Here is a 14,457-nt window from a genome sequence, read left to right on the forward strand (position 1 = left end):
GGCCTATATTTGGCCCAAACATAGACGTCTATGATTGGTTCAGATTTGACCCGAAACATAGCTGTCTGTGATTGGATCAAATTTGGTCCAGACCAGACCAAATCTGAACCAATCATAGACATCTATGGTTCACAAGTTTGGACAGTACTGCACAGTACAGTAGAGCACAGTACACTATGGTAAAGTACAGTAAAGAAAAGTATAGTTCAGTAGAGTACAGTAGAGTATAGTGTACTGTATTGTAGCCTACTTTACTCTAATGTACTCTACTGAACTAAACTGTGGTCTGAAGGTTTATACTGTAGGTTGGGCTACTTAAATCATAGCTGCCAGTTTGAAAAAGCTAGCATAAGTGCATGTGATAGATGGGAGCAACATTAAATATTCTGTGTTGCAATCTTCAGAGAAATTGATATTGTGATATGATTACTTAATTGAGAATGTACAGTAGGTGCAGTTGAAATTTGAGCATAGAATCAATGACCAAAAAAATGTAAATGTCTAACTTTTTTTTTTTTTTTACTGATTTCAACATCCAGAAAATACATCCTTTCAACTTTAGTTCAGAAGCGAAACAAACCTGATTTTAAATGTCCTGAAAATACGTATTTTTAACGTCTGGAAAATACATATTTTCAATATCCATCCATATAAGATGTATTTATGACATAAAGAATTTACTGTTTTTTGACGTCCGGAAAATATGCATTTTCACCTTTCATTCAGCTCCTAAAATGGAAAAGACGTCTAAAATACTTTCAATGTCTAAAAGACTTTCAAAGCCATTTTGCTTACTGGGTACAAGCCAACTAAACAGCCTGGTCTCATCGTAAATGTAAATCCGGGACACTCAAATTACATTTAGTATGGTTACATAAAACAGCTGATTACGTAAATCAAGGGTGGGTTTATAACACATATGTATATTAACCCAAGTTGCGAGTTCGAAACTCATCACAGAAAACTTTAGCATTTTAGATAATTAGCAACTTTAACTACTTTTTTTGCTACTTTGTAACTAACGTTACTTAGCATGTTAGCTAACCCTTTTAGCTAACCATTCTCCTAACCCTAAACTTAACCCTAACCCCTAGCCTAGATTGTTTTACTATCATTTACTGCAGGGCTGCCCAGCAACCCTTTTCCTGTGGGTTCAGTCTAACCCTAAATTAGCACACCTGTCTGGGTGTATTCACTTGGAACCAAACAGAAGCAAACAGTACGACCCACCTGAATTTGCCCAAAAGAAACGCTTCTTTTTGTTGCAAAACGTTTTCTGTTTGCTATACAGTTTGGACTAATGATTACACCCCAGATTGTATTTATAGACCCAAACTGCTCACCAAGACCTAGCTGAATCAGGTATGCTAACTTAGTCCAGCATTGGACAAAAAACCTACAGGACGGTAGATCTCCAGGAAGAGGGTTAAGCTGCCCTGTAGGCCTACACTGGAACAGGTCTTTACTGGAACTGATTCCTGTCACCTGGGTTTATTTTTCAGTGTAACACACCCTTATTCCCATAATTTACTGGAACACGGCGGGCTAAAGACCGTAAACACCCAAGGTTTCAGGAAATGAATTTCCAGTGCCAATCACAATTTACAGCTTCGTTCATAACTACCATAAAAATTCCACTTATCATTGCTCTGTGTCACGTAACGTTCTTTGGTGAGAGCATACAGGACGGGACAGTATATAAAGAGCGGAGCAACCGCTACTCCACTCATCACTCCATCACTGGCCTACCTGAGAAAAGACTACCTGTGACTTACCTACGGCTACAGTTAACCAGCAAAATCACCATGAAGGTCCTGAGCATCTCTGTATTACTCTGTGTGGCCTTAACTCTAAGGGAAGCAGCAGGGCAGCAGCAGGCTGTGGCAGTGGAACAACTGAGCATTGTTCCAGTTCTAGAAGAGGCTAAAGAGACTGGGCCACTGAAGCCGCTGGGTGACGCTCCAATGGAGACCATAGTAGAACTGGTAGAAAACAAAGTAGAGCTTGCTCTACTTGAAGAAGGGGAGGCTGAGGCTCATGCTCTTGCGCTGGTCCAAGCACCAGAGATAAGGTTTTTGCACTGCCCTGATGGTTGGTACCTACATCAGTCACGCTGTTTCCTCTTTGTGAACTCATACTTGTCGTGGCACAACGCAGAGGAACACTGCAACACACTGCATGCAAACCTGGCCTCCGTTCAGAACCCCCGACAGTATCGCTTCCTGCAGCAGTTAACGACAATGGCCAACCGGCACAGCGCGTGGATCGGTGGATTCTATCTCCAGGACAGGTGGCTGTGGATCGACCGTGTAGGATTCTACTACGAAAACTGGTACACACACCTTGATGTGGGCCGCAACGCTTGCATCCATCTGCGCACCTCAGTGGGCTGGTCAAATGCTCACTGTGGCACAGGTCTCCCATTCATCTGTGTGAAAATGTCCTGTTAGTCAAGATTGTGCTTCCTGCCAGCAGCATGATTTCAGTACGAGAAAGCATTGTTAGTTGGTTGATGTTATTTCTAACTGCGTTCAGCATTTTAGCGTAATGAATCCAGACTGCATGACATCCGGCCGTGATTGGGAGTCCCATAGGGCGGCGCACAATTGGCCCAGTGTCGTCCGTGTTTGGCCGGGGTAGGCCGTCATTGTAAATTAGAATTTGTTCTTAACTGGCTTGCCGAGTTAAATAAAGGTTGAATAAAAAAAAAATTAAACATTGATTATCTTATTGACTTTATTCAGTCACTCTGGATGTCTGCCAAAAGGCTAAATGTGACGTAGGCAAGATGCAGTCATAGGATTCAATTGATCCAGGTTCTACAAAAGCAATGACGCCCCAAAAAATGACATTTATGAAAGATCAACAACATTTTTATCTGTTCGACAGGGGGGATTTTTATTTTGTCGAACTTTCTTTATTGCAACACATAATGGTGTTTTTCTAATAAATGATGATTGCAGAATAATTTTGAAGGTAAACTGGGCACGTGATGTTATCACGTAAATATAACGCTCCACGCCACATTTCATTCTAAATGCCTACTGCTAGCAGGGAGGGGGGGGGGGGGGGGCATCATTATGTCCAGCTGTTTTTATCGACACAAGATAGTTAAATGGAAGTGCACCGTAGTAGGCAATCTATTTTCTATGCGAACTTTCTAAATGTCTACAAAAATACACTTGACAAGTTAATGGAAACACACAGTAGCTACTGATGATGGAAACTGTGCTCTTCGAATAAATATGACTGCCGAATAATTTTGAAGGTATGCTGCCACATTATGTTATCAACTATAAAACTTCACTCCACATGTAATTCTAATGACTACTGCTCGCAACATCCATTTATTCAACAATAAAAAATAATGTTTCTTTGCGGGACAAAGTTCGTATTTACTTTCAAGAATGCCTGAGTTGCTTCCCATTGCAATTTGAAGTTTCACTATCAAATTGTTTCAGATCATCTAGGCCTGCGTGACTGCAAGTTACACCATGGCACGGACAGTGGCGATAAATTGACATATGAGAATGATAAGAATATTGAAAATATTAGTCAATTTTTGTATTATATCCATCCTAGATTTTGCGGGCTACCTGAGATATGAAAGATATGTGGGCTGGGCATACATGCCGTAGCCACTTTATTAATACGCAATATGCCTAATAAGATGATGGATACACTTCAACCACATTTCTATTCGACGTTTTAGGTTTTGTGACGTCATTACGTCCAGCTGTTTTTATCGACACAACAGTTTAATGGGAACGCACGTTGGTAGGCAATATACGCGTCTGTCTGTAAATTAAATGTCGAGAAAAAAAAATCACTGGAAAAGTTAATGGAAACATAGCTATTGCAAGTTTTGATTACCTATGTAATTGCTTTCCTGTTATAAAGATGTTGTGGATTTGTTTTCTTCTTTCTTCCTAGTGTATTAGTTAACATACCATAGCAGACTGGCAGCAACACTTTGGCTAATGTTTACCTGTGAAATTTGCCCTTCATTTTAGACACAGGTTGACTTTTTATTTTATTTAACCAGGCAAGTCAGTTAAGAACAAATACTTATTTACAATGACGGCCTACCCCGGCCAAACCCGGACGACGCTGGGCCAATTGTGCGCCGCCCTATGGGACTCCCAATCACGGCCAGATGTGATGCAGCCTGGAATCGAACCAGGTACTGCAGTGACGCCTCTTGCACTGAGATGCACTCGGGAGCCTGAGTGACTGGCGTCCCCTGACAGCAGATCTGGGACAAGGCACATTTCCCTAAACGCTCCTCACTCTTTTTTTTATGACACCATTTCATGGCTCAAATGGGTTGCTTTTACTATCACTAAATTCCTCAGTGAGATAAACTCAATTGTAACTGTTAGTTAGTAAGCAAATAGAGCATCCAAAACTGCCAATGAGAGGAGCCACAGGGCTTAAATAAACATAAGTCTATTTCCAATAATCAATAATAATACTTTACATAGTATAATACGTTTTACATATAATGTTTTAAAAAGTTGTACATATCATGATTTGCTCTGTAGGCCTACTCTATTTTGGAGCAGACTTGTCATGGAAAATGAACATCCTCCAACCCCGTAACAAACAGGAAATCAACCAGCTCATCACTAGTTCTATTAACTTTCAATCACCTTAGCTATATTCTTCCCATGTCCAAGGTAATGATCCATCATGCAGAAATAATTTGCTCACGTGTTTTTTCAGTGCTGGTACAGAAACCCAACCTGTACTATATTAAGGAAGCATTGACCAGTGAGGCTTTTTTAAGATTACCAATTAAATAGATGTAAAATGCCTTCGCTGCTCATTTAATTAAAATGTGCATAATAGAAGTACTCAAGGAAATTTGAGTAGTGCAGTATCCTGTCCATTACCCCATAGACAGGAAGCACAGCAGTGCCCTATGATTTGAGTAAACACAGCGAGTGAAGAAGCACAATATCGCCTTGTTCAAAAAGGTAGTTGAGACACATTAGCCTATAGGCCTACAATAGCTCTGCAATAGGTCTTACAGGCCTTGAACAGGTTTGTGTTCCACTCACTCAGCAACATTTATTTTCCTTTCCTTGCGATCATCTTTTTAAATCCTGTGAGTTGCAGTGCTGGAGTTCAGGGATTTTAAACCTCAGATTCTATGAGGTTGTGTGGGCTTCAAGTAATAAATTGCACTTATTCCATGGCCCAAACTGTGACATGAAAGTAAACAACAACTCAGATACTTGTAGGGACTTTTGTTGTTATTGTTGTTGATTAAAGGTCAAGTTGTGCAACACAGACCAATTCACTACTGATAACATATTTGGCAGATAGCATTTCTCGGATAATGGTATGCTAGACGAGCCTATACCTTGTAGAGATAGTGCTTTAGTCTGCTTGCCTTGGGTTTTTCTTCTGCTATGCAATAATGCCAGTCTCTTTGCATTACTTTTTTTTACATGCAGCTACTACCATCATGCAAATGTAGTATGTATTATTCTGTACATATTTTAGATAGAGCAGGTAACATCAACTGCTTGTTATGGGACTAGGCCCACTTTCGAGTCGCTTTTCTTCTGAGGACACTCCCTACCACTGTCCGACGTCACCGACCAGGAGTGAATGGTCTCTGTAAAAATACATGGAATTGATGAAAGGGAAAGGCTCAAGCCTGTACGAAACATGATCGTTTTTTCTATTTGTATTATAGGCAAACGTGTAGCGGAATAATCAACGTTTTCCTATTCATGGCACACGGATGACGAGTTTTTCCGTTTTGTAAAGTTAACATGCGATTGGTGTTGCGTGTTTTTTCGTGTTGTTTTTTTTTTTGTTGCGAGTGAGAGATAATTGTATTCATGTCTAGCGGATTGGAATGAAAGTCCGCCATATTCTGCTTTACCACGCCCGGGAGTCGAGCCATTGGAAATAAAGCGGACACGTTTATTCATGTATTTTTCATCAAACGGATGATATGATAGGACTATATTGGACGTGGGATATGAAGACATGCCTTTTAATAAAAGACGTGAAAAGGATGACTGGGCAAGAATGAGAATGCTTATCACAAAGACTACGGACGGATCTGTTGATCATATTTAGAAGAGAATTCACACTACCCATTACCCAATTAGAATTTTACTGACATTTAGTTAACTCCCCGAGCTACTGTCTTCTGACTGACAGGCGATCAGAAAGGACACGAAACGGGGGGCAACACAAATATACATTTTATTTGAACCACATCTAGGCTATGTCCTATTTATATTAAACGCGTCCATGTTTTTTTTCTGCAGCTGTGAGGGCGTGATATGATATTCGTTAACTGTTATAATTTATTGCAAGTGGAATCTGCATAAAGAAGCAGGAAAAGTGATTTTAAAAGAATGACCCTTGACTCCATAATGGCGTGTTGCCTCAGCGAGGAGGCGAAAGAAGCCAGGCGGATCAACGACGAGATCGAAAGGCAGCTCCGCCGGGATAAGAGGGATGCTCGGCGGGAATTGAAGCTGTTGCTTCTCGGTAAGCTAGTGGTGATGATGAGATGCAAGTAAAGCCCAAAATTCCATATAGGTAGTGATACGCGAGCTACGCCTGCGAATCAGCCTGTTAAGTTTGTAACCAGCCACACATGTCGAATTGCAGTTTTCAATCTTACGTGTTCCAAAGCCATCTTATTTGAATATATACTGAACAAAAATATGAATACAACAATTACAAAAATGTTACTGAGTTACAGTTCATGTAAGGAAATCAGTTAATTAAAATAAATACATTTGGCCCAAATCAATGGATTTCACATGACTGGGAATACAAATATGCATATGTTGGTTACAGATACATTTTTAAAAAGTAGGGGAATGGATCAGTAAACCAGTCAGTATCTGGTGTGACCACCATGCACCAAGACACATCTCCTTTGCATAGAGTTGATCAGGCTGCTGATTGTGGCCTGTGGAATGTTGTCCCATTCCTCTTCAATGGCTGTGCGAAGTTGCTGGATGTTGACGGGAATTGGAACACGCTGTCGTACACGTTGATCCAGAGCATCCCACACATGCTCAATGGGTGACATGTCTGGTGAGTATGCAGGCCATGGAAGAACTGGGACACGACAATGGGCCTCAGGATCTCGTCACGGTATCTCCATGCATTCAAATTGCCATCGATAAACTGCAATTGTATTCGTTGTCCGTAGCTTATGCCTGCCCATACCATAACCCCACCTCCACCATGGAGCACTCTGTTCACAACGTTGACATCAGCAAACCACACAACGCCATACACGTGGTCTGCGGTTGGGAGGCCGCTTGGACGTACTGCCAAATTCTCTAAAACGACTACGTTGTAGGCATCTTATGGTAGAGAATTAACATTAAATTATCTGACAACAGCTCTGGTGGACATTCCTGCAGTCAGCATACCAGTTGCACACTCCCTCAAAACTTAAGACATCTGTGGCATTGGGTTGTGTGACAAAACTGCACATTTTATTGTCCCCAGCACAAGGTGCACCTGTGTAACGATCAAGCTGTTTAATCAGCTTCTTGATATGCCACACCTGTCAGGTAGATGGATTATCTTGGCAAAGGAAAAATGCTCACTAACAGGGATGTAAACAAATTTGTGCACAACATTTGAGAAAAATAAGCCTTTTGTGCATATGTAAAAAAAAAAAAGTGGCATCTTTTATTTCAGCTCATGAAACATGGAAGCAACACTTTACATGTTGCGTTTATATTTTTGTTCAGTGTATTTAGCTACCATTTTTTGAATCACTCGCACCATCCAACAATTGATTTCAGTGATAGTTGAGGATGATAGTTGTGATCCCTAAATCATTCCAAGTGGTTTCCGTCTGTTTACTGATGAGGCCAAAGTCTAGGCGTTTTATTGGTAGCAATTACAGGGTCTAGAACTCCTGAGATAAAAGCGTGTTTACAGTGGTGTTTACCTGTTGGCCTACACTATTAAGCATGTAGACATTCCTGCATGTTTCGAGTCCGAACGTTTGGCCCAACAATCTGAACACGCCACTCGCACACATCTCTGAAAAAGACAGCTGTTTTTTAAAATCTTTAGGTGATTGAAATGTGAACGCACTACCAGCGCTTTGAAAAGTTGTACGTAGTTATACTTTCCTGTGTATGTATTGTCTCACATTCCTACCTGCAAAAGGACCTACCGCACAGTCAACCAGTAAAGTAAGTTAAAATTTGATTTTATTCAGCATTCTGCTTGTGAGAGGACATTTTTCCAAACAAATGTACAGCATTAATCTCACACTGTGAACCAGAGGTATCACAGTCTGATTATCAGGCAAGCCTACCCATTGACTCTTGAAGAAGATGCCTAATGTTAACACAACTCTCCTTTTCTATCATACCCACAAAAAAATAAGGTTTTATTAGTGTTTACAAACAAGAAGGCGCAAGCAAAAATAATAGCTTTAAAATATGTTTAGAGCTATCATGTGGATGTCATGGATTGTCAGTCCTTGCATCTAGAATGCTGGCTGTATGCCTATACCTATACCAAAACAAGTGGCAGAGACCACGTTTGATTGCTTATCTAATCCCAGAATGTAGCTTTAATGGACTATCTATTACAAAGTTACTATTAATGACTAAATGTAGTCTATTTGATCAACGTTTCATATACGGCCTACTGTATGATGAATGTTACTTACGTAAAAAGGCTGGGGGTTTTAGGTCTTTGGCTTGTAAATTAACTGGGTTCAAAAGGGGCAGATGTAATCAAATCAACTCCTAGCTGCCTGAACTGAAAGCCTGCACTCATAGGCCTACGGACATGGGTCAGTAAGCTGGATTTTCCTCACATTTGTTGCACGGCAGCAGCGAATCAACAATTCCTTGAAATGCAGTATGGGTAATTCACAGAAAAACCACTCATGTGGGAGGTCATTACTAACACTCTAACATTGACCGTTCACTTTAGTTTTACGAGTGTATCAAGGAAGTCCAACCATTGTTAGGCAGCTCTGTCGGCCATGTGTCAGTTTGGGAACTCCAGATACATTTTACATTTACATTTGAGTCATTTAGAAGACGCTCCTATGCAGAGCAACTCACAGGAGCAATTAGGGTTAAGTGCCTTGCTCAAGGGCACATTGGGCAATTTTTCACCTAGTCGGCTTGGTGATTCAAACCAGCGACCTTTCGACTACTGACCCAACACTCTTAACCGCTAGGCTACCTGCCGCCCAGATACAGTAAACTTTAGCATCGTTGCCATTGTTTTAACACTGTACTGTAACTATACTAGATCATTGTCCCTGTGTCAACAGTTTCCTGACTCGAATGCAACCCCTCAAACACCACTCAGAATACAGGCTCTCTAGAACCAGGCACACACTATAGATTTTTGACTGTCCCCTCTGAATGCAAACAAGTGGGGCCTCTTTCTACTCATTGGCTCTTTGTCATCACGCTGGAAGATGTGTATTCCACAGCCTCCTTGTGTTCTATGAAAACTGAGGCGGCGTTCCAGCCTGACTACATTGCAGACGCCTGCCATATCTCACAACACCTGGATAGGTGTTTAACATTTCAGCTAACCGCATCATATGACAAAGCAATCTGATGCCCAACTGTGCAGTCAATGGCATGGCGCACATCCATTGGTTGATGCATTGCAAAGACTGCAATGTAGTTGGCCTGGAAGGTAAGGAGGAGATGGTGGTGGAGACCCTTTCTTCCTTCCAATCTATAGCAGGGCGTGGTGTATACAGAGGAAGAGTCTTCTTTTTATGATGCAAAAATCTAAAATGGTATATTTCATGTTCATATCATGGCACTCCGCAGGTTCAAGAAAGGGGAAATAAAAACCTAGCTCGGTTCAGAGCACGTCACTTATAAACCAAAGAGTATTTCAAAAATCAACAAATTAAACAATCTCTTTTGTGGCTAGGCTTGACTTTGGCTTTTGGCTACGGGAATCACTCACGCACGTTCTTCGTCTTTTAATCCATTATTTTTCTTTGTCTCAATGTCCTCTTCTTTCCTTTTCTTGTTTCGTTGCTCTATATTTCTCCTCGTTTCTTTGTCGATTCGTTCCTCGCCTTCCGTGTCTCCATTGTTCTCTTTTGTCCGTGCGTAATTGGTCCTGTGCCTTCCCCTGTGCCGATAATAAGGGATGTGCTTGGGGAGTCTTGTGACATCGTCAGGGATTCCCTGCATTCCCCCGCCCCTCTGACTCCCATTGACCGCTACACCTCTGGGTGGCTCACACACCCCCATCCTCAGAATCTACCCAGCAGGTCGAGTGCCCTCTCGCCGCGGCGGGACAGTAGTCTGCATTTCCGTGAGGGACCCTGAATCTGTAGTTACCCTACTGTTATTCTCTTTGTTTCTCGCCATGCAGGTGAGTGGTACGTGATCAGTCAATAGAGGGAATTTGCTTCCTAACAGATAATATCGCTAGCCCCTCTCTTTCAACCATGGCATATTTCCTTTTTCTTTCGGAGAGTTTAGAGCCGATGTAGGCTATGGGGTGCTTGTCCTCTCCCAACCCCTTGGAGAGCTGCTCCTATGCCCGAAATCAGAGGCCTCTGGCTGCACAATGAAGTCCCTGCCCAAGTTTGGTGAGCTTTGTACTGATTTTGCGCACAGGGATTCTTTCAACTTTTGGAAAGCTATTTTGGCTGCTTGAGTCCGCTTCACCTGTGTGGGAAGGTCTTACTTTGTCAGGTCGGACAGTGGAGCGACTATAGATGCATAGTTGGGTATAAAGCACTGGTTGTAACTTGTGATCCCTAGGAAGGATCACACATGCTTTTACGCACTGGCCTTGGCCACTCCCAGATAGCCTCCACTTTCTTTGTCTGGGGGCATATGAGACTACTCCCAATTTTGTACCCCAGATATTTTGCCTCACTTAACCCGAACCTGCATTTCTTGCTGTCAATTTAGCTCTACTTAGGCTCCCCAGCACGGCCCGTAGCCGTTGTAGGTGCGTCTCCCAGTCTTCTCTGTGGATCACCACGTCGTCGATGTAAGCTGCAACGTAAGCTTGGTGGGGTCTAAGTAGCTAGTCCATTAACCGCTGGAACATCACGCCAGCTCCGTGAAGCCCGAAGGGTAATTCCACGTAATGTTAAAGGCTGTCTGGCGTAGAAAACATTTTCTTTCCCCTGTCTTCTGGGGCCAAAGGCACCTGCCAATAGCCTTTATAGTGAGATCTAGGTTAGTTATGTAGCTCGCTTCTCCCAACCGCTCTATCAGCTCATCTACCCTCGGCATTGGGTATGCGTTCGTTTGGAGATGTCATTCCTTCCTCAGAAGTCCTGAACAGAATCTCATCATTCCGTCTGGCTTCGGAACGAGAACTATCGGACTGGATCATGCGCTGTGGAACGACTCAATAACTCAAAATCAAATCAGATTTTATTGGTCGCATACACAAATTTAGCAGATGTTATTGCAGGTGTAGCGAAGTGCTTGTGCTCCTAGCTCCAGCAGTGCAGTAGTATCTAACAATGCACACACATCTAAAAGTAAAAGAATGGAATTAAGAAATATATGAATATTAGGACGAGCAATGTCAGAGTCCGGGAGTATAAATATATTTATAAACTGGGTGGTTCGAGCCCTGAATACTGATTGGCTGACAGCCGCGGTATATCAGACCGTATGACAAAACATTTATTTTTACTGCTCTAATTACGTTGGTAACCAGTTTATAATAGCAATAAGGAACCTCAGGGTTTGTGATATATGGCCAATACTCCGTGATGTGCCATGTCTAAAAATAGCCCTTAGCCATGGTATATTGGCCATATACCACACCCCCTAGTGCCTTATTGCTTAAATATGTGATGGGATGTATAGACCTTATATACATTATGGGCAGTATGAGGATAGAATATTTAGTATATCTGTAGAACACGTAGGATAGAATAGTATATATGCAGCAATAGCTTAATAAAACAGTATGTACACTTTATTAAAGTGACCAGTGTTCCATTATTAAAGTGACCAGTGATTCCATGTCTATGTACATAGGGCAGCAGCCTCTAAGGTGCACGGTTGAGTAACCAGGTTTTAGCCGGCTAGTGACAGTGACTAAGTTCAGGGCAGGGTACTGGGTGGAAGCTGGCTAGTGATGGCTATTTAACAGTCTGATGGCCTTGAGATAGAAGCTGTTTTTCAGTCGCTCAGTCCCAGCTTAGATGCAGCTGTACTGACCTCCTGGATGATAGTGGGGTGAACATGCCGTGGCTCGGATGGTAGATGTCCTTGATGATATTTTGCCTTCATGTGACATCAGGTGCTGTAGGTGTTCTGGAGGGCAAGCAGTGTTCCCCCGGTAATGCCTTGGGCAGACTGCACCACCCTCTTGAGAGCCATGCGGTTGCAGGCAGTGCAGTTGCCATACCAGGGGGGATACAGCCCGACAGGAAGCCCTCATTGGTGCATCTGTAAACGAGGGTCTAAGGTCCCATACCAAATTTATTGGCACTGTTGCGCCTTCTTCACCACTGTCTGTGTGGGTAGACCATTTCAGATTGTCAGTGATGTGTACGCTGAGGAACTTGAAGCTTTTCACCTTCTTCACTGCTGCCCCGTCAATGTGGATGGGGGCGTGCTCACGCTGCTGTCTCCTGAAGTCCACGATCAGCTCCTTCGTTTTGTAGACGTTGAGGGAGAGGTTATTTTCCTGGCACCACTCCACCAGGGCCCTCACCTCTTCCCTGTAGGCTGTCTCTTTGTTGTTGGCAATCAGGCATATTACTATTGTGTTGTCTGCGAACTTGAGTTGGATGATTGAGTTGGAGGGGTGCGTGGTCACATAGTCATCAGGAAATAAGGGAAGGGGCTGAGCATGCACCCTTGTGGGGCCCCTGTGTTGAGGATCAATGTAGCGGAGGTATTGTTTCCTACCTTCATCACCTGTAACGGCTTTCCTCCTCCTCTTCATCAGAAGAGGAGGAGCAGGGATCGAACCAAAATGCAGCTGAGTTTGTAGACATGATTTATTAACGAAAAACACAAACTCGACTAATACACTAACAAAACAAATAAACGGTGTAGACAGATTTGAACGACGGACTCACATAACACACGAGAACGCACGAACAGGGAAAAAAGCCTACACATAAATGACACTGAACAAACAAACCGAAACCAGTCCCGTGTGGCGTAACGACATACACAAACACAGGAGACAATCACCCACAACGAACACTGTGAAAACACCTACCTAAATATGACTCTTAATTAGAGGAACGCCAAACACCTGCCTCTAATTAAGAGCCATACCAGGCAACCCATAAACCAACATAGAAACAGAAAACATAGAATGCCCACCCAACCTCACGTCCTGACCAACTAACACATATAACAAACTAACAGAAATAGGTCAGGAACGTGACATAACCCCCCCCATAAGGTGCGAACTCCGGGCGCACCAGCACAAAGTCTAGGGGAGGGTCTGGGTGGGCATCTGACCACGGTGGTGGCTCAGGCTCCGGGCGAGGTCCCCACCCCACCATAGTCAATCCCAGCTTCCATCTCCCCCTATGAATGTCCACCCTCATCTTACCCCCACAAAATCCTTTTGGTAACATCAATAACCGGGGCAGCACCGGGACAGAGGGATAGCTCAAGACAGAGGGATAGATCAGGATAGAGAGGTAGCTTAGGATAGAGAGGTAAATCAGGATAGAGGGGCAACTCCGGACTGAAAGGCAGCTCCGGACAGAGAGACAGCTCTGGACTGAGGGGCAGTTCTGGGTAAATAGCCGCTCCGGGCTAAGGGACAGCTCATGACTGGCTAACGGCTCTGGACGCACATGGCTGGCTGACGGCTCTCGACGCTCATGGCTGGCTGACGGCTCTCGACGCTCATGGCTGGCTGACGGCTCTCGACGCTCATGGCTGGCTGACGGCTCTCGACGCTCATGGCTCGCTGACGGCTCTGGCAGATCCTGTCTGGTTGGCGGCTCTGGCAGATCCTGTCTGGTTGGCGGCTCTGGCAGATCCTGACTGATAACTGGCTCTAGCGGCTCCTGACTGACTATCGGCTCTGACGGCTCGGGACAGACGGGCGGCTCTAATGGCTCAGGACAGACGGATGGCTCAGACGGCGCTGGGGAGACGGATGGCTCAGACGGCCCTGGGGAGACGGATGGCTCAGACGGCGCTGGGGAGATGGATGGCTCAGATGGCGCTGGGGAGACGGATGGCTCAGATGGCGCTGCGGAGACGGATGGCTCAGACTGCACCTGTCTGGCGGAAGGCTCTGGCTGCTCCTGTCTGGCGGAAGGCTCTGTAGGCTCATGGCAGACGGGCAGCTTTGCAGGCTCATGGCAGACAGGCAGTTCATGCGCCGTTGGGCAGACGGCAGACTCTGGCCGGCTGAGACGCACTGTAGGCTTGGTAGGTGGTGCCGTAACTGGAGGCACCTGACTGAGGACACGCACATCAAGCCTAGAGCAGG

At 43.9% G+C, this 14,457-nt stretch overlaps 2 protein-coding genes across 2 annotated transcripts in view; both read left to right on the forward strand.

Annotated features, from left to right (window-relative positions):
* The first annotated feature begins 1,704 nt into the window (after positions 1 to 1,704).
* Positions 1,705 to 2,720, forward strand: LOC129826031 (ladderlectin-like). The gene has a single exon (XM_055886298.1). It carries the CDS (start codon positions 1,806 to 1,808, stop codon positions 2,448 to 2,450), a length of 645 nt encoding a protein of 214 aa, XP_055742273.1. The 5' UTR covers positions 1,705 to 1,805; the 3' UTR covers positions 2,451 to 2,720.
* Positions 2,721 to 5,499: 2,779 nt separating this feature from the next.
* LOC129826032 (guanine nucleotide-binding protein G(q) subunit alpha-like) overlaps positions 5,500 to 14,457 on the forward strand; it is a 35,266-nt gene continuing 26,308 nt past the window's right edge. Inside the window, exon 1 of the mRNA XM_055886299.1 lies at positions 5,500 to 6,519. Coding sequence (XP_055742274.1) covers positions 6,384 to 6,519 — 136 coding nt within the window. The 5' untranslated portion in view covers positions 5,500 to 6,383. The remainder of the gene's footprint in view (positions 6,520 to 14,457) is intronic.

The sequence above is a fragment of the Salvelinus fontinalis genome, chromosome 28, assembly GCF_029448725.1.
Source record: "Salvelinus fontinalis isolate EN_2023a chromosome 28, ASM2944872v1, whole genome shotgun sequence".
NCBI lineage: Eukaryota > Metazoa > Chordata > Actinopteri > Salmoniformes > Salmonidae > Salvelinus > Salvelinus fontinalis.

What these genes read in the sequence shown, in the direction of transcription:
- LOC129826031 (XM_055886298.1), top strand. Translation starts at nt 1,806, where the DNA reads ATGAAGGTCCTGAGCATCTCTGTATTACTCTGTGTGGCCTTAACTCTA.